General features: G+C 38.0%; 1 protein-coding gene across 1 annotated transcript in view; it reads right to left on the bottom strand.

The window, feature by feature from the left end:
• Positions 1-255: 255 nt before the first annotated feature.
• GLRB (glycine receptor beta) overlaps positions 256-19,375 on the bottom strand; it is a 93,387-nt gene continuing 74,267 nt past the window's right edge. The window contains exons 11-13 of the mRNA XM_058838573.1: positions 17,077-17,229; positions 13,411-13,703; positions 256-2,955 (exon numbers count right to left, since the gene is read on the bottom strand). Of these exons, the coding sequence (XP_058694556.1) occupies positions 2,659-2,955; positions 13,411-13,703; positions 17,077-17,229 (743 nt within the window). The 3' untranslated portion in view covers positions 256-2,658. The remainder of the gene's footprint in view (positions 2,956-13,410; positions 13,704-17,076; positions 17,230-19,375) is intronic.

Below are 19,375 nucleotides of genomic sequence, written 5' to 3'. Positions count from 1 at the left end.
GTAAAAAGAAAATTAATACTTTATAGCTGATGCTTGGTTTCATTTTAAATTTAGTTTCAAATTTGATGTTAAACTTTGCTTCTGGCCTTAGTTTTTGTGCTGTAATGAACAAAAACACCTTTATCTGAACAATATGCATTCCTCTTGCTTCCCTTTGTGTGAGTTGGAAAGCAATTACAGTGTATTATTGATTAAGTGTTTTATGATAAAACACAAAAGCCATCAAGTAAGCAGGAAAGCAAGAAGGAACAAAGATTAATTTAACAATAAAATCTATAATTGAGATTTTACAGATAGAATGTGGACATTAATTACAGATAAATCATTTAATAACAGTTCTAACAAGAAAATTATCTTCCAAAATTCATATAATTTCCAACACAAGGTAATTATTTTTTGCCTTCCAGTACTGTAAGAAAAAATACAAGTATGAGAATAAATAATGTCTATAAATATACCATTCTGTATGTATAAAAGTTCCCCCTCCCATCCTTTCTCTCTTTCTTTTATCCTTATTGCTTCTTAGAGTCTCTGACAATTCTGCAATTACCTTCAACTAACAGAAATATTAAAACTTTGAACTAGACCTTAAAGATATAATTTCCCTCAGCCCCCGTTCAACACACTTCAATAACATCTGGGATTCACCTTCCACTTTGGATCATAAAGAAATCCAAAAGACAAACTGTAGCCACTTGGTAGAGTGGCTGCCTGAAACCTTTATCAGACAGTGGCCAGGAAGCTGGTGGAACTCATGTGACCATACTGTGAAGAGCAGATCTCTTCCACCCAAATGTGAGTTGCTGCAGCCAGCCTGTTGATCACAAAGTGGCAGTGGTTTGAAAAAGCTCTGGCCATGCAGGTTCCCCAGATGTCCAGTAAAGCCAGTGTGGAATGCCATTCCTCTTCTTACATTCCCACTTTTGACCTTTTGCTTGCACAGGATTGCTGTAGGTGGACAACATTCTTGTTGTGGGCAAGTCCCAAGTGATCCAACAGTCCACTTGTGGTCTACATCAGCTCAACACATCCTGGACGTGCCAGAAGTGTAGCACAACAAGCAGGATTGTCTGTTTCCACACTGTGGAAGGTTTCATGTATTTAAACCAGTCCCTTCCTAGCCTATGAGAAGCCAACAGTCCAGATTTCCTTTAATCAATTTCAAAGTTAGTGAGAGGTGGCTTATTTTCATGTTTTAACTATCTCTGGTGCCCCATCTCTACCAGCAGAGATGTGTATGGCATGCTCTCATGGGCTGAGGTCAAATCCCTGCTCTCAGGAAACACACTACTCACATGCCTACCTACATGCAGCTTTCTTTTGGCCACATTTCTTCTCATGACTCACCCTTACGAAGGGATGCACCCTGGCATCCACAGGAGACCACAGCTCCTGCCCTATGCATACCAAGGAGCTCATGTTAAGGTAGTCTCCATGCATTTTCCTCTGGGAAATGGAAAGCAGGCTCCTATCAGAACTATTTAGTGCATAGGACCTTATTCTCCAAAACATAGCAGCCAGATCAATGAGTTGGTGAGGGCAGCCATTAATTAACACATAGGCACACCAGGGCCCGAGAGTCTCAGCCTCTTAGACCTTAGGACACGTTTTCACACCTACTGGTGGCTGTGTGCTAGCTAGCACGCAAACAGAAAAGGTATAATTATTGGTGAAAATGGGATTTTGTCTTGACAACTGGTTTGTTAAAAATGAAAGCTTTCAAGGGGATAAACAAAACAAATCAAGTAAGAATTGTCCAATACAGCAACAAAGAAATTATGACTTACATACTGCAGGCTTGCCAGGTGCTACAGAAGCTGAGCCAGGGGACAAACTGATGTAAAAATATATAACAAAACTGATACGGAGCCGCATCTTGTGATGCCTCTCCAAAACTCTTGATATCTTTAGTCTAGAAAGTGGCCCATTTGTTTTTTATGTACTAGTAGGTAGCTAAAGAAACAGCAGTTAAAATTTTCCCCAATGTTTTATTGCCAGCATATTCTAACACACTTAACTGGGCCTGCTTCATGGACACAGTTGTTGGGGTATGTTTCCTAAATGAGCTGATTCTACAAAATTAGTAGTTCTCTGATCTTTATTTTTCCACATAGACAAGATCCGCTTACTTGATGCTACCTTCACTTACAAAGTCTAAATAATAATAATTACACCTTAGCTTTTTCTTCAACAGTGCCAGCTGAAATTATACAAGAACAAGATGTTTGATGGGTGTTTCTTTTTCCTCTGGAAGTCAGCAGAAAAGCTGTTAAATACTACATATACTATAATACGATTTTAATAATACTCAACGTGCACATCAGTTTCATTGTCAGAAACACTTTAAATTTCTGTATGTTACTAATAACTGAAGAGCATTATTCAGCTTTATAATGTAGTAGGCATCGTCCTTCATATATATTCCTAAAGCAGGATGTATGCTGTACATTTATATACAAAGTTGGTCAGAGCACAGACATTGCAGTGTCATGCTTTCATTCAAATTTCAGATGCCATATGTTCAGTACAATCGCACGGCATCAAGATGCAACATATTGCTTTGCAAATGCAAATAATTTCACACAGTGGCCTTCATGACTGGGAAGGGATAATGAAATGGGCTATATTTTACACATATGAAAAAAAATAAAAGATTTATCATAAATATATGGACCAGTATATGACGTTGAAGAACAAGAAGCAAAAAGGAAACAGTGCTCTTGCATAAAGATCGATTCTCTTTGCTGCTGATGGAATGACAGGCTTGGGAGGAGGAGGCTTCTTGTTGTTCTTGGCTTGAGATTTCCCGAGCCCATTGTTGACTTCAATGGGCTTCCCGTAACAGTCATAATTTGATAATTCAAAATCCCTTGGCAAGCTTCCAACGATGCTGAAATCATTGGATCTCAGATCAGATTTCGAAGTGCAAACTTTTTTGCATCTGGTCTCACCAACCTATGAAATAAAGAATGAGGGGAATGATGATCGACTCACCACATCTCATTAGCAAACTTCATGCAGCTGCTAAAGAACACTGCAAACAAACACATAGGAAATTACTTGTTGATAGGGATACATTACATCAGACTAATTTGTGGAATGGTTATGTTATAAAGTACTTAAGGATGATCAGTCAATCATATCAACATAATCCAAACATTCATAATTGTGTCATTTTTCATGCACAAGGTGCCTCATGCTCTGCAATCTGCTATAGCTAGACTCCTTCATTTTAAGATGGTAGAAGGGGAGAGAAAACTTTTGTGGGGAGTATTTTGGATATTGATTCTGTACTGATGAACCTGCAGGCCTGATATTATTCAATACTTGCATTTTTCTGATCTCTGAAACCCATAGTCAGAATTAGCCCTGAAATTCAATGTTTGATGCAATTAATTTCAGTTTGTTCTGGTTCTAAAGAGGTCATCAGGTCAGGATCCTACACCACATCCTATGGTGACCAACTTGCATGGTGAGAAGCATTTTGTTTGTACCTGTGGAGCTTAGTGCCTCTGTAAAGACAGGTAACACAGGTGTAACACTGCTCTCAGCACTGCAGAAGCGTTTAACTGGGAAATCTAAATACAACAACAGAACTCCTGTGTTTCCTATAGCTCCTTTAGTGCTCTTGGGGATCAAGCAATACCCTTTTCTGCAGTGAAAAAAGGTTCCTTTATTCTCTTGATTGGATTTTATTAAGTTTTTATTTCAGATTCAACACATCTCTAGGAGAACCAACCCTATTCAGGGAGCTTGAAGTGATTTAGAGCCTACTTGCAAGGCACTGTGCTTTGTGACTTGGGTAAACCCCTCCCAAACTTTCACTTCAATTGGACTTTTCAGGAAAGCAGAGGGAAAAAAAAAAAAAAAAAAAAAAAGAAGAAAAAAGAATACAGACAGTGAATTTGTTCACATATATAACCTGAGTGTTAGTCGAGAAAATGCTAGGTCACAAATCAGGCTGTACCCATGGGCAACTGACATAAATGTAAGTTTTACTAAGGCTTCTTGAAGCCACTGGTACAATAAAACTCAGTTATTCCAAAAGCTGCCTGTTCCTTCTACCCATTAGCCTGTCTCTCCTTCACAATACTCCCAGGTGTTTTACCATAACCTGTCTCCACCTCTGCTTTTCTGCAGTTTTTGGCTGATAATTTGGGATATTTGCATGGTCATATTTTGTAACTACTAAAATAATAATAATAGTGTCATAAAAAAGTACCAGGTTTATGAATGAATGAAAAATATTCTGAAGAATACTGTTAGCTTCTCTATGACAGTGACAACTTATCCTGCATGGAAAGAACTGAGGCAGTCCGGAAGAAACTTAAACTTTGATTGGGGCTTTTACTCCTATTTTTGACAAAGCTGATTCTAATGCAAGGTGGAAGAGAAGCATGGCACTATTCCTTCTGAAAAAAGTCGATACACCTTCCCAAATTTTCAAGAGTTCTATTTCTCATGAAAGCAGTACATTTTGAAACCAGTGCATTAAACAGAGGTGTAGGTTTGTCCTGGTTCCAGCCAGGAGAGGGTTAATTTTTGCAGTAGCCAGGAGGAGGCATGGCCAGGGCACAGAGGTTACTCTGTATCACCTCATGTCATTGCCAGCGCTGAGGAAAGAAATTCTCTTCTGGCACAAAGATGTTCCTTCTGGTCGACAAAATGTGCAGAGAGCCATCCAATATTGTCTGTTGTCAGAGAATTTTTCTGTGTGAATCATTTATTTTCTTACACCTTTTGTTATTAATATTATTGCTGTCAACTGCTCATTTTCTTAGTTCATTGCCATTTTCAGTGAATTTTTCTCATCTCAAACCATGATCTTTACCTTTTGTGCCTCCACTTGGAGCAAGGAGGTGGAGTGTGTGGAGGAGTGCGTGGTTTTAGTGGGAGCACTAAATTAGAGAATTAAATTGGAGAATACCATTCCTAAACCACCACAAAATCAAGATTCCATGTTATAAAGAAGAAAAACAAGATAGGTAGGACAAAACTATACGTACAAATTTCTTGCAACTGTCTCCAAGTCCTCAAAGACCTGACAGCATAGGACAGTGTTCATTACTGGAATAGCAGGGGCACGCTGTCTAGTATGGTGGTGACTAAGACACAGATAAACATGATTGTGTGACCCTGGGTGACAGGATGCTATTATTCACCAATCTGAGACATTCCTTCCAATCAGATCATACCCAGTGACACAGGTAATAAAGACATAAAGCAGACCCTTGTGCAATGAAAAATGAACTTGCAAGACTGGGGTGCATGTTAACTGAAGAGTCACAGGAATATTAGATTTTTTCCATGGTCAAACCTAGCAAGATTTAGTAAGGTCACTACAAGAAATAGAATCTTGTATGAAATCATAGGCCTCCTTTTGGATTTGAAAACTTGTAGTCCATTCCTCATACTACCAGCAATATGTTGTAAAATTCAGTGACACTAATTGTGGCCTAAGTTCTCTCATTTATAGCACAGAATATTCCTGTTCCAACTGCAGTATCTAGAGTGCTCCCCTAAAGGCTGTTACAAGTCGGTTCTCATTCCCATTCAGGACTGAGAGCGGATTCTAGGTCACCTCTGCCTTATAAGCAGAGAACTGTTCACAGCATGTTCACACAGAGCTCTGCTTAGTTCAGTGTCAGCTGGAGTACTGATTTATCAGGGTGACACAATTTTCCTTGTATGAGCAACCTGGCCCAAATTTTTCTTTAATAAGTATATACTACTTTTGAAAATAATTTCATCTATTTCCTCAGCTTTACAAATCTGACATTCTTCTATTTACTACACTCAGCTGCTGCCTAAACATATTTTTAAATTTTTTCTCATATTTCTCTTCAACTCTCCAATGCTTCTGTTGTTTTAATCTAAATTCACTCCGGTCGACTTACAGCTTTCCCTAAACAATGTGAGCTAATATAGTGTGTGTCAATGTACCAATATAAAATATATTATTATCTGCTTTTTTTTTTAATTTTGTCTTGGTTTGTGCTAGAAGCCCAACAATAATCTTAAAAATACCTCTGTTCCTCCTCACTTTCCACATTTACTGGACAAAAAAATTACCAAAGGCTACAAGAATCTTTTCTGTACAAAAAAAAATCATAGGACTTGATTTTATTGTACTACATTGAAGATGTGTAAAGAATAGTAAAATGTTAAATGTTATGTCCTTTTGACCTCATCCTGACACAGAAAATATTTGATATCACTTGCCTTATCCTGTCCCAGCATCATGACCTGTGGGGGCCAGACCCAACCCACAGGATGCTTCCACCAGATTTACGGCTTTTCCCCAGCAGGGGATGGGGAGCAGCTGTTTGGGAAGGGAAGGCTTCTGGGATAGTGTGGGGACACCCTGCATTCCCAAGGGAGAGCTGAGCAGCCACATCTTGTCCCTCTGGCATGGATTTGGTGGGAGGGGAGGGGGAAGGAGAACACGGGAAGGTGATGGCTCTTGGGGCTTGGCCCAAAACACAGACCTAGTTCCCTGTTTCTTCCAGAACTGGACCACTTTGTCTAGGTTTGGTAGGATGGACAGAACACCTGTCTTTTGAAGAACAGCTCAGTAGTACCTAAAAACACCTCTGAGAATCTATAAGACCCCTTGTGATGATGGTTTCTCACCTTTAAAAAAATTTGGGCAGACTGGTGCTTGCTGCCAAGCTCAGCACCTGCTGCTGCTCCAGAGCTGCAGCAAGTGTGCCTCTTCAGAATGCCTTTAGTTGCAGAATCAGGGGAATAATGTGAGAAGAAAATGGAGAAAGAGATGAAAGAACAAGTGCTGCTCATGCATGCATACTGGCAGGGAGGAGCAATTAACTCCTCAACTCTGCCTCTGCTGCTTCTGGTGCTCCTCCTCACTTTCCACATTTACTGCCCAAACTAGTTACACTAGATTTTCCTTTAAAAACATCCAGGATGGAGAATTTTTTCCATGACCTTTTTCCTCAGAAACATATGTACCTTATTTCTAATCTGAATTTATTTGGCTTCAATATTCACACATGAGGCATGACTATAGCTAGTCTGATTAACTGCTGGTACATAGATATGGTAACAAATCTAACCTTGATTTTGCATAATTCAGATGATGTAACCGGGCTGAAATATGAAGCCAAGAAAAATGTTCTTGAAGAGTTTCTTACTTTCTGATCATTACATCTGCCAACCGAATTGATCGTACTTTAAAAAGTTATATTCTGTTTGATTGAAACAATAAACACACAGATCAACTTTAATTTCACTGACCCATTTATTAGCTAACATGGGGGTGAATGATGAGTAATAATAAAGATAATTAATACTTACAAACAATAATTATTAGTCAGCCCCTGTAAGCTATGCAATATTCTCCGCTGATCGATGTCAGGCTTATAATTATTCATGTTATGCCACTTAGCTTTTAAAAGTACTGGCATAAACTTAGCTTCTTGCTGTATTTTGGAAATCTCCCAGATTTAAAGGATTTATTAAAAAATCAATATTAATGTTCCACAGCACTCATAGACCAGCACTGTAAAAAATTCTAGACGCAACTTAAGCTGAAATCTTGATTGTAAAATGTCTAATAGTTACTGTTTAACATTCTCATCAGCTACTGTGAATGAGAACTACTTTATCCACAGTTTGAATATATGTGGCTTTTCCCCAGACATAGAGCTGAATATTTGTTCAATGCTTTTCTCTGTTAATTCCTGATACTTACAGCACCTCTACCTAGTATAGTACCATTACTCTTCTCACAAGGTTTTATCTTCTTGCTGTATATGAAAAGTAACTTCCTATTTCCCTCAGTTATGCTATGCATATATCTCTTTTCTTACTTACACAATTATTTTATTGAATTCAGCTTATATTTATTACTCTCACCTCCCACTTGCCAGTGAGAAGAAAAGAGAAATGCTTGAAGCTGAGTTAGTTTTAAATCTTTGGGTAGTTTGCCTTCAATTGTGCTGTTTGTTAAGTTTCGGGGTTTTTCTTAAATTAGTGTACCTTTACATCTGGTTTGAACACTACTAGCTCACCAGCAGCATTCATACATTTTGTTTAAATTCTTCCATCCAGATTAGACAGTTCTCAAATTTGTGAAATCTGACCTTTCACAGCACCAAAAATTCCCTTGACTTGATTCAATTTATTTTGTGCAAATAGAATAAAGATCCTTTTCAACTGACTGTTCATCCTGTGATCAAGTCCTCTTTCTCTATCAGGATGAAGTGTAATACAAAAGCCACCATTTTTGAGAGCAGAAATGTATTGTCCATAACACCTAGCAAGGCTTCAAACGTGCCACAGCACTGGCAGCTTCTCAAGCTCAGCACGTGTCCCTCAGGCTGAAGAGCTTCCCCAGTGTAGTGCTGCCCTCCCTGCCCTGCACAGCACATCCTCCTTGCCTGTGCTGCTGTGCCCCCAGCCTCCTGTTGGCATGCAGATCTGTCCCCAGTGCTGCCACTTCTGCAAGGGGCTTCCACACAAAACAAAGGAGGAGTTTTTTAACAAGCTCTGTTATTCATCTCTCTTGCACTTGTTTTGTGCTCTTCTCTTGCTCTTCTCTTGCTCTTTCCATAATGATAGATAGTAGATCATCAATAAAGTAATTATTGTTTAGCATCAGTCTGTATTCACACTCAGTATATTTTCTGATGCAGCTCAGCAGGAATATGTTACCACATTCCAAATATTCCATGCCAAGTACAGGACAAAAAATATTAATACATAAAATGTCACAGTATTATGGCTAAGGTTGGCAGGGACCTCTGAAGATCATCTAGTCCAACCCCCTGCTCAAAGCAGACTGCTCGGGGCCTTTTTACAGTCATGTTTTGAATTATCTCCAAGGATGAATGTGAGAGTCACTGGAGCAGAAAGTACCTACTCTGTACCTGAAATGCTGTCAGGAACGATTAAAATAGGCTGCAGCCTGTGGTTTTACGTACAAGGCAAAATGTAAGCTGGGTTTTTGGTGGTTCTACAATAAAAAAGTTGAGTCTGGAGAGCCACTTGAGGGGGAAAAACCCTGGGAAGATTAGGTCACCACAGGTCACCACCAGTGGCCAAGTACATTATAACTCAGTAGAGATGAACATAACCCATCTCACGTTTCAGAGCCTAGATTTGGCTCTGACAAGATAAAGCAAGCAGTAGCACCACTTCTTTTTAAAAATAACTGGTATTAGAGCTATTACCACAACTTGCCTAGTGCTATTCATCATCTGCCAGAACCATTCTTTTAGCAAATGTTCTCTCCAGTCATTAGCACATTATCTGTGGGGGACAGTTTCTATAAATGGACGTGATGAAAATGTGGCTTTTCAAACGGAGGGGTGTTGTTATAGTTAACAGTGCAATCTCTCACTGTAATCACGTCAGCAATGAAAGCAAGAAAAAAAGAAATTATTCATCTTCAAAACATTTCCCTTTTTTCTTGTTTTTCTCACTGTATGATGTTTCATTGCTAGGAAACACATGCAAACTCCTGCTGAGGATTCCCAATAAAAAGCCAGTACAAGCAGTTATCACCAGACTGCATAATTTTCTCCTCTGCTTAGAACAGCATCTAGTCTCAGCCACTATGAGCTAAGGGAGCCAAGCTGTATTTTCTCATGGCTTTTTGCCTCTAAGTGCATAGCCACTGCTTCTCCTAGAAATACACATCAGAAGTGCTTATTTTCTCTTCTTTTCCCTACAGATTCAGGGTGATCTTGACAGACAGACCACTTGACTTAAATCAGACAGTCATATTGATAAACCTCTGGGTTTAAAATGGCACTGACATTTCAAGGGTTTTTGTTGGAGGGAGCATGACTCATAAAGCTTGGACTTGAGGGGCTGGCGTATGCTAGCAACATGCAGCTTTTACATCAGCCAGTTTCCAGGATCTGGTAAAGTAGCTATACATCTGTGGAAGCCTTTCTCCATCTTTGGGTGATCGGCAAGTTGTGAGCACTCTTTTCACCTTGCCATTTTCACTGTCACCATTGGTGATTATTGGTCGTGATCACAAACTGTTTGACACAGTGACAAAAGTGCTTTCTGCTGAAAACTTTCAGTTGACCCTTGCAGGTTCTGTTACAGAGGATCTATTCTCCTAGCCTGCATTTATGAATTACATTAAGCTTTTAATATTTAGGATACACTGAAAAGCTAATGCCTTTATTCCTAAAAATGGAACAATAGCTGCTTGTATTTTTAGGGATTATCATGAGGTTTTGTTACAGTTGTTTTTTACTAAAATCAAATATGCCAAATCTCCAGATGCCATTTAAGTTTCACAAATGGAGCAAGCACACAACAAGCAAGTTGTTCCATGAAGACTGGAACCAGAGATGCCTGATTGTCCCACTTGCTTCCCTCTGATCCTCCTCTCACCAAGGATCTTCTCAACCCAGCAACTCCCCTGTACCTTACATGCAGACCCTTTCCCCAAATCTCCTGCAGAGACATCACTGCTGCAACACTGCAAAAGCAGCAGGTGCACAGCTTGCTGCTCAGGGAACACAAACTGCCACAGCATCAGGATCAGGAGCATTTTAAAGTGACAGAAAGTAACTTCTGTTTTAAAATTTTATTCCCTTCTAATAACTTACAGATATGTATCAGCACCATTCAGTTAACGTTTCATAATATGTAAGAGCTTAATTTAAACAGGAGAAACACTTATAAATGGAATTACTCATGCCCTCTGTTTTTCCCCACTTGGAGTGTTCTGCTTCCCTGGATTTTCCCTTGGCTTTACCTTCAAGTCCCATCTGCTCTATCCACTGTTTCAAGCCTAGCTATGCTGACATTTCCAGCTACACCCTCAGTCACTTTTGCCTGAATATCACCTCCTATGTGGAAAAAGAACATCCTTAAACATTTCTATAGGACATATACTTATTTCAGGGCTGCAGTTATAAGTCATCCTTTTCTCCTAAAGTTATACACTGGGCCACCTAAGTCTTTTCAGACATTTAGCACAGTATTTGCTCTTGCCTCCCACACAATCCTCCATGACCCCAGTGAGAAACAGCTCCTGAAGTTCTGGGACAGCACTCTGGCCTCTTTTTGTTTTGTATTCTTTATGCCTTTCAACATCCAGTTTTTTTCCATTACCTGCTTCTTTAATGTTTCTCTCCCTCACATATTTTCCATATGACGAATGCATTCTCTACTTGATCATTACTGGTATGCATTTACTACTATTTACCATTACTGCATGGGAGCAATCCAAATTTTGTGGGGCAGGCCTAGTTTTGGATTAGAAGTCAGAGCTACCAAAAGATTTACAGCTGTTCTGATTTAGGACTTCAGTACAGGCTTTTCCAGGGCTGAGAATTTTCAAAGTACTCCAATGCAGCAGCAGGTTCAGAGAGGCAGATTTATAACTTTCAAATATATAAAATCTAGTATCTCTGTCCTACCACATCCTGATGTCAAATGATTCATTGGTCTGGGACCTTTCTCTATCTCAGCCTGGTCATCTTCCCAGAAATTACCAGCCCAGGATACATTTCCTCTGGTAGGTTGTGTTTCAAAGCAGGTGGATTAATTCAAGCTGGATCATTAGCCATGAGCCACTCAGCCACATTATAAACTTTTACAGCATGGAATACTTATTTCCACTATGTCTTGGCAAATAAATTTTTTGTAAATGTCTGTATAGAAGTCATCAGAAGCTACTAGAATATTAAAGATTTCTCATAACAAACTGGAAAGACCCTGAAAAGTGCAAGTCAAACATGAGAAACTGAGGCTGACATTTCAAGTTCATGGAGGGGAGGTGCTATGAGAGGAGGGCAAACTGAACTTTGAATTCTAAAAACCTTCAGCCTACTGCTAGATACCATTCATGGGGAACATTACTGAACTTCTGTGAATAATTATTCCCCTTCTAAGTCTTAAAACATACTGTATACCAATGCCTTCTTGAAAAAAAATTAAAAGATGAAAGCACAGCATAGGTGATTGTACATACACAATTTTGTTTTCCACATGAATATGACAATGGCATGTACCTTAGAGGGTGAGCATACCAAGAAGAATCAGTAATTTAGCAATTAGTTTTGTTCACACTACTGAAAAACTGTAATTTTTGTTAAACTTGTAACTTATCAAGCTAAACACAACATATTTTAAGTACTGGAAATAGGAAAAATATATTATATGCTGCTCTGTTGGATTTTTTGCAACTGTTTTGTCAGAAGAAACAGCTGAATTTGGGACCTGCAGGTTGCTGAACACAAAATTATCACATTCAGCTCAGGGGAAGCAAAACCGCAGCAGAGCCATTTTTTTTCTACTCAGTTCTCATGTTGCCTGGGTTTGGGGAATTACTCGTGACACAAGTCAAAGCAGTCATGGGGTTACTCTAAGCTCAGACTACTTGTCTACCAAAAGTAGTTGTCTATATTTCCCAAAGATTCTTCTATCAGATGAGAATTATGGTGGTTAAGTGCACTGTTCTGCAATACCTGTGGCTCTTCTGGACTGGGGGCAATTAGTTATGAGGCAATCCCAGCTTGATACTAAAACAAGATTTCAGCCATTCTTGCATAAACTACTCCTTCCTTAAAGAAAGATTGGAGTCACAGTGTACCAATATTACCACTTGGATCTAGCCTAATAGCTGTATTTTATACAACAGAATTGCTGAGTCATTGAAAAGGAAAAGCCAAATTCATATTAGACGTGTTGTAGAAAAAAGTATTTTCTCCTGCAGAATAAATGTCAAGTAAATATCACTTAGGACTGAAGGCAGTTGGACTGGGATGTCTCATAACTCTTGGAGCACAAACAGGGACTTCTAAAATATCAGCAACATAATGGAAAACTTCGTCCTGAGTGAAGATGTACACGTCATCTTTAACCATATAGTGAAATCTGACTGATTTACACATAAACTCCATCTGGCAACACAAGAAATGCAGGAACTGTTTGACACAAACAGACTGGACTTTTGTCTACAAATGCCACGACTTCTGGGTTCCTGGCTTCCTAGGTATGCAATGCAGTGCAGCTGTGGTCATCCCGAGGAAAGCAATGAGTTGGGTGTTATTTGAGTATGCTCTCAGCAAATACTGCCTGAGAGTGCTATCCTCTGAATAGTTACAGTTTGACAGCTGCTATTTATTATGAGAAAAACAGCAACTGTAAAGCTGCTTGCTACTTTATTTACCTAAAGCTAAGAAGCAACCACGGTGCTATGATACTAAAAGACAAATTTTTCACTTAGAACTTCTGACCCCAAAACACTAGGGACCAATTGGTCAGATTGCTAGCCATTAGTTATCACCATGTTCTTTATGTCCTCGCCCCTTCCAAGATTAAGCACTATTCAAAATTATTACAAACAGTATATTCCTGGAATTGGGTTAATAGAGAAGAATGCTGATTTTGCATACAAAGCTTTGCAGCTCCTACCTGTAAAGTGCTGATGTGAACAGGAGTCCCTGTGCCATTCACAGTGTTCTTCTTGGCAGCATTTCCACCCTTCCCTTCTGCTTGCTCTGCCTTGGCAATCTTTGCTTTTTCAGCTTCAATTCTCTTTGGATTATTTAGCATTACCTGAACCACAGCATATTCCACCAGGGATGCAAACCCAAAGAGAAGGCAAACAATCAGCCAGACATCTAAGGCCTTCACATAAGACACTTTGGGAAGTTCAGCAGCAAGAGTGGTACATTCAGATGCCAAGCTGAGCACTGAGAAAATACCTATAAAAAGAGAAAACAATATATCTAGTAAGAAAACTTCCCTTTAATGACACTGGCTGTGTTCTTCCTCTGAAACAGACAACAGTGAATGATGTTTTGCAACAGTGAATGGGACTTCACAATGTGGTTGGTGCAGCAGGTGTACAAAGTGCATATGCCTCCAGCTAATGAACAAGTTAAACACTTAGGTAGAATAATGCAGTTAATGATGAATTATTAATAATGATTACCTTCATTTTATAAACAGAGACATGAATAAGTGAGGCTAAAGTGGTTGTTATGGTTTCCCTGTGCCATCATACGTCACACAATTGAGAAATGGGCTTTCCAAAGACTTATCTTACAATGTACATCTAATTCTGGGAAGGTAGAAGATAAATATATATTATATATAATATTAAACCAAAGTTTATTAAACTCCAAGTCCTTTAAATTAGACTAGCATTGTACCAGAAATCAAAACGTTGCTGTAGCAGGAGCAGTTCTCTGAATGACCTGTTCACAAGTGTGAAATTCAGACCTTAGGTGAAAGGGAAGTTTTTGCTGAAGAGCAAAGCTGTATGAGAAAATCAAAAAGCCTTTGTTCCCAATTCACTGAGAAGATGAAAACGTGGAGGTGACTGAGGATCTACAATCATTCCCTATTTGAACTTCCAGGCTCTAGAGGAAGCTTTCTAGATAAAGGGCATTTCATGAAGCCCTTATAATGAAAACAGCCCACATGTACAAAGGCTGTTGAAAGGTCACGCTCATCACGGATTTCACCAAGCATTTCCCCTAATAAGGCTTCCAAATATCACCATCAGCACAGGATTCGTATCACAAGAGACAAAATACAAGCTTGACCCCAAAGAAAGATTTCTCACAGGCTCCTGTGAAAATAGTAGCATGAACAGCTACATTTGCAGAAAGCTAAATTTAGAAATGGCTGTCATATAGGAAAAACTTGGTTCAATCTCCAAGTTCAGAATGTCACATTTAGGTTTTGTGAATGCTAATGATAAAAATCTTTATTTATGAGTGGGAAGCTTAATGAAATAGAATTGATATCTATAAAAAATGTTGGCCAAAAGGAGATATTCAGTTAGTCTCAACAATGTTTGTTATATTGCATGGAAATTTTTTTCATTCATAGAGAGATGATTTCCTTCATTTTAAGTAACTGAGGATGTGAAAACGTAAATTAAAATGAAACTATCTGTATTGGTGTATGAAAATATTCACTTCTACTTGATCACAAACAACACATTCTTCAGCTACTGTTACTGCCAAAAACATTTGTAAACCCACTTTTTAAACCTTAAAATACCATACCTTACAATCTTGGACTGAATTCTACAGAATTAACTTATAAATTCTAGCTGAAAGGATTTTTGTGGAGGTTTTATTAACATGTTCAGTAGGGCAACTGGTGACCAGCAGCTAATTTCCTTTTATATGGATTCCTACAATGAAAGGTTCACTCAGAGTCTAAGAAACTTCTAGGTTTTGAAGGTAAAAATAAAGTGAGACAGAAGCACAGAAATATTATATTCAGCAACCATTTGCTGCCTGATGAATGTTGGCATGGCCTCAGAGACCCTAGTTCCAGAGGTGTAAGCTGCACTTCTGGCAGCAGCTGCACTAGGCTGCTGCTTATCACAATCCAAAGCTTAAGGCTCAAATGTGAGCTAGGAATACGAATAAATAAACTGAAAGATCTGAAGTAGCTTCTCATCTAATAAGAACTGTAACTAGCCACTGGTGCACTTTCTTGGGGCTAGATGTCATTTACTTGACACATAAATGTTAATCTTGTTCTATTTCAAGGTCAAGGATTTCAAGGATGTCACTAGAAGAGTTAGTTTGTTGCTCTCCTGACACCAAAGAAAGATAAATCTTACCCCAGTGACAGCATTAATAACTATCATACTAAATACTGACTCAACTAAGGGGGTGTCAGATTTAGAGGTTTTTTTTGCTTTTCTGGGAATTAAGGAAAAGTCACATAGCCAGGCCAATGGTTAGCATCTTTGAAAATTCATTATTTCAGAAATGGTAATACATAAAAGAAGCCAATAAACAGCTACAATGAACAAAATAAATAAACAAAAAATAAGCATGCATATTTAGTTACAAAGACATCCATGTTACTTAAATCTATGCTAAGATTCTTAAAAATGTTATATAACTTTAATAAGCTCAGCTGGTTCACTATTTGAATCATGGGAATATAAAACTGGCAATACAGCTTGGTTTTGATTCTAGTTTTCCAGTTCATCTTTCATTCTCTTTAATTTAATACATGATACATTTTCCCCACCCTTTTTGTCTTCAAATGTTCTCTTAAAGTTTTGCATTATGTAATGCAACATTGCAATTTTTCAAGGTAAAATATTATATCTGTTACTTGCCATGAAACTAATACAAATTGAGACTTCTTCCCAATTAATAATTTTTAAAGGTTAAAAAAAAAAAAAGCTTCACAGGAGTCATATCTTGTGAGGGTGTGGCAATTCCAGTGTGGGTAAGAGGTTTCTGAGCCAGGCAGGCAGCTGGAGGGATTCTGCAACTGCACCATTGGGTTATTAGAAACAGGTGCACTAAACCTCCTGGGACATGGCAAAGATTAGGAAAGTATGGACTTGGAGAGGGGACAGTGCTAGGGAAAATAGGAGCCTTGTGGGGCTAGAGCATGGGAAATGGAATCCAAATAGGAGAAGTGTCAGGATGCAGGAGCCTGACTCTGCATGTCACTGAGCTCTTGGGGTCAGCAGGTTTGGCCATACCAGAGCTGATGTCCTGTGTACAACCAATTAGTCAGGATAATATTGTTACTATTAAGTCTGTGTCCTGCTATTTCATAACAAATGAAGGGTCTGCCTACTGTGCTGTGCTGAGCAGCATGACTGCACGAGCTTCAAGTACTCTCGTGAAGTGAGTAATGAAATAAAGCCAGTCAGGTAACAGGAATGCTAGCTCTTTTCCAAATATAGTTTCTATTAATCTTCAGAAAGACTTCTCCAATAGGTAGCTATTTAGATTCTTCCTTATCACCCTGCTTTCTTAATGATTATTCAAATGTTGAAATTCCTGTAAACTGCATATTGCCAGTGTTTGCAGCATCACCTGTGCATAGATGGGTCAGACTTGTCCAGGCTGAGAGGAGCAGAGACAGTGTGTTTGTCACCCAAATGCTGGAACTACTATCAAATGAAGTCTTAATGCTGAGGTGGAGTTCACAGGACTTGGAATGAGCAAATTTCAGTGAAAATGATAAGCAGATAATGGAAGTGAAGTTGCTTTCAGGGTCCAGTGTCATGTAGCCAAAGCAACTGAGAATGGCTCAATGGTGGTACAGTGGAGTGTGACAGTACGTGAAAACGCAGGTTACCCAGTGGGACTCTTGCAGCACTTGCATCAGGATTGATCCAAAATGACAGCCAGGATAGAACAACAATTAGCAGTGTAGGAGCATAAACACCCATCATGTAAAATCCAACTTGTCTTCTTAAAGTGAAGATTACTTCTACACAAGTGTAATAACCTTTAAAGGAATAAACGCATTAATGTTTAATGTACTTTGCAGGTGAACTTCTGATCCATATCTTCCAGGTCTTTTTCTGTTTAAGAGCAAAAATTCAATGCTTTGATTTTCTTTATAAAGGTAAAGAATTTAATTTGAAAAAAAAAATCAAAACACAGGTCTACTTAAGCACCAAATGTGGTAAGGCTGTGGTACTCGGTGCTCTGTAAGGAACCCTTCCACTTTTCAAAGCAACAGGAGGCTGAAGTGACTCCCAGCTTGATGCTGGCTTCAAGATTAAGTCCAGCTAAAACCAATGGAGTCCAGCAGTCCTACTAGCTTAAGCTCATCTGAAAATCCTACTTAGCACTAATTTGTGCAAAGGATGAATTAAGAAATATTAGTCTATCAGGTTTAGAATGGAAAGAAGTGTTCTGAATGTGACTGTAACCAGAGATTTCCCCAGTACTGAAAGCTGGTACAAATAACTTCTGAAATTTGTACAGACATTTTAAAAAAGACTCCAGAAAAGCTGCAAATTTTGTAAACAAGGAATAATGTATCAAATCTTTTAAAATGAAGATCTAAAGCATAAAAACTTCAGAAGATGCTTAAGATGAATTCAACACAATACAAAGTTGTAGTTACTAGATGTTTTTCTGGAGATAACAAACGTATCAAGTTTGATAACCAGAATATAATTTCTGTCCATATTTTCACTCAGTTGGAAGAACTGGATTTTTTTATATTAATTCCAACACAACAGTGTTGGGAAAAACCCAGAAAACTTCAAAAACTATTCTATCACAAGAAAAAGGCATTCCTATATTACAACAACTTCAAAATTCAAATCAGACTGTATTTATAAATCCAGTTGGTGAGAAACTTATTTAGAAGATAGAATGTGTCAAAAAGTTCTCTATTTATCTTCTATATTGTATCAGTTAAGTGCTGTATAATGATACGTCATCACAAAAGTGCTGTTTGGGCATACAAACACCATAACAACAAAACAATAAAACATTAAGGACAAACATCCTTGTGTAGAAGACACTATACTGTATTTTATAGTTCATTCTATCATCTTCAGTGATCAGTTGGCTGAAAAATTTTCCCTCTATAATTTATGAAAGGATTCCAGACACTTTTAGGTTTTGTTTTCAAATGAGCGATGACCTTCAAAGTCATTATTTGTTTGTGTTATGTAGGAAATGGATTCTGCATGCCTTCATTTGAATAATATTTCATTAGACAGAGTAGAATATCTACTGCCTTCACCATTCAGCTCAATAGGACCTATTTGATCTGCCATAAAATTGATGAATAACAGGAAATTTGCAAACATAAATATTCAATGTATTGCTACAAAAGCAGACCATATTTGCTGACCCTCTTTCAACTTAGGCAGGTATGATAAAACATCAGTTGACAGAAATAGGCAGTAAAGATTAAGAGTTCTTGCAGTTGTCAGGGAACTCCTACATAAGCCATAATTTTGAGAATCTGTTCCTTGATGCAAAACTTCTCTTGATTATCTGACAAAATTACTTAGCTCTGTGTGTGAAATCTGCTTTTAAAAAATACCTTTCAGCAAAAGAACTTTCAAGTAAATAAAAAAATGGAGTATTGAAAACAGCCTTTAAAAATACTTCTAAGTATTTAAAAGTATTAAATATTTGACTCACATTACTGAAATATTAATTCTTGTTTTGGTTATGAGATTAAACAGAAGATCTTAACAGAATGGATTTGCAATAAGAGAATTGTGAAAACTTTTCAAAATGGTTCTCTCCTGTTCTTTCTTTAATGTTCAAAGCATACACACAAACAGAATGTGAATATTTTACTGAACATTTTGCACCACGTCATTTGTGGTCAAAGTTGCTGAAACTTCAGAGAACACCACTGGTTTTCTTTGTATATAGTCCTTAAACATTTTTCTTTAAGGTTCCTAAAAATACCTGAAATATCTAAGGTTTTTTTTTGACATATAATTTCAGATTTAAGGGACACCTAAAAATAATCACAATAGAATATAAATTTTACAATTTTCCCATTTGTAGGAATTTCATTTGGGAAATGCAAAATCCATTCCTTTAGTTTTCCACTACTTTATGGATTATTTTTTTCAGTTAAAAAATTTCATTTTTTAATTAAGAACAAAATA

This window comes from Poecile atricapillus, chromosome 4 (assembly GCF_030490865.1).
Source record: "Poecile atricapillus isolate bPoeAtr1 chromosome 4, bPoeAtr1.hap1, whole genome shotgun sequence".
Classification (NCBI taxonomy): domain Eukaryota; kingdom Metazoa; phylum Chordata; class Aves; order Passeriformes; family Paridae; genus Poecile; species Poecile atricapillus.
The sequence above is the reverse complement of the archived record's forward strand: the minus strand, read 5'-3'. Positions and strand labels throughout refer to the sequence as shown.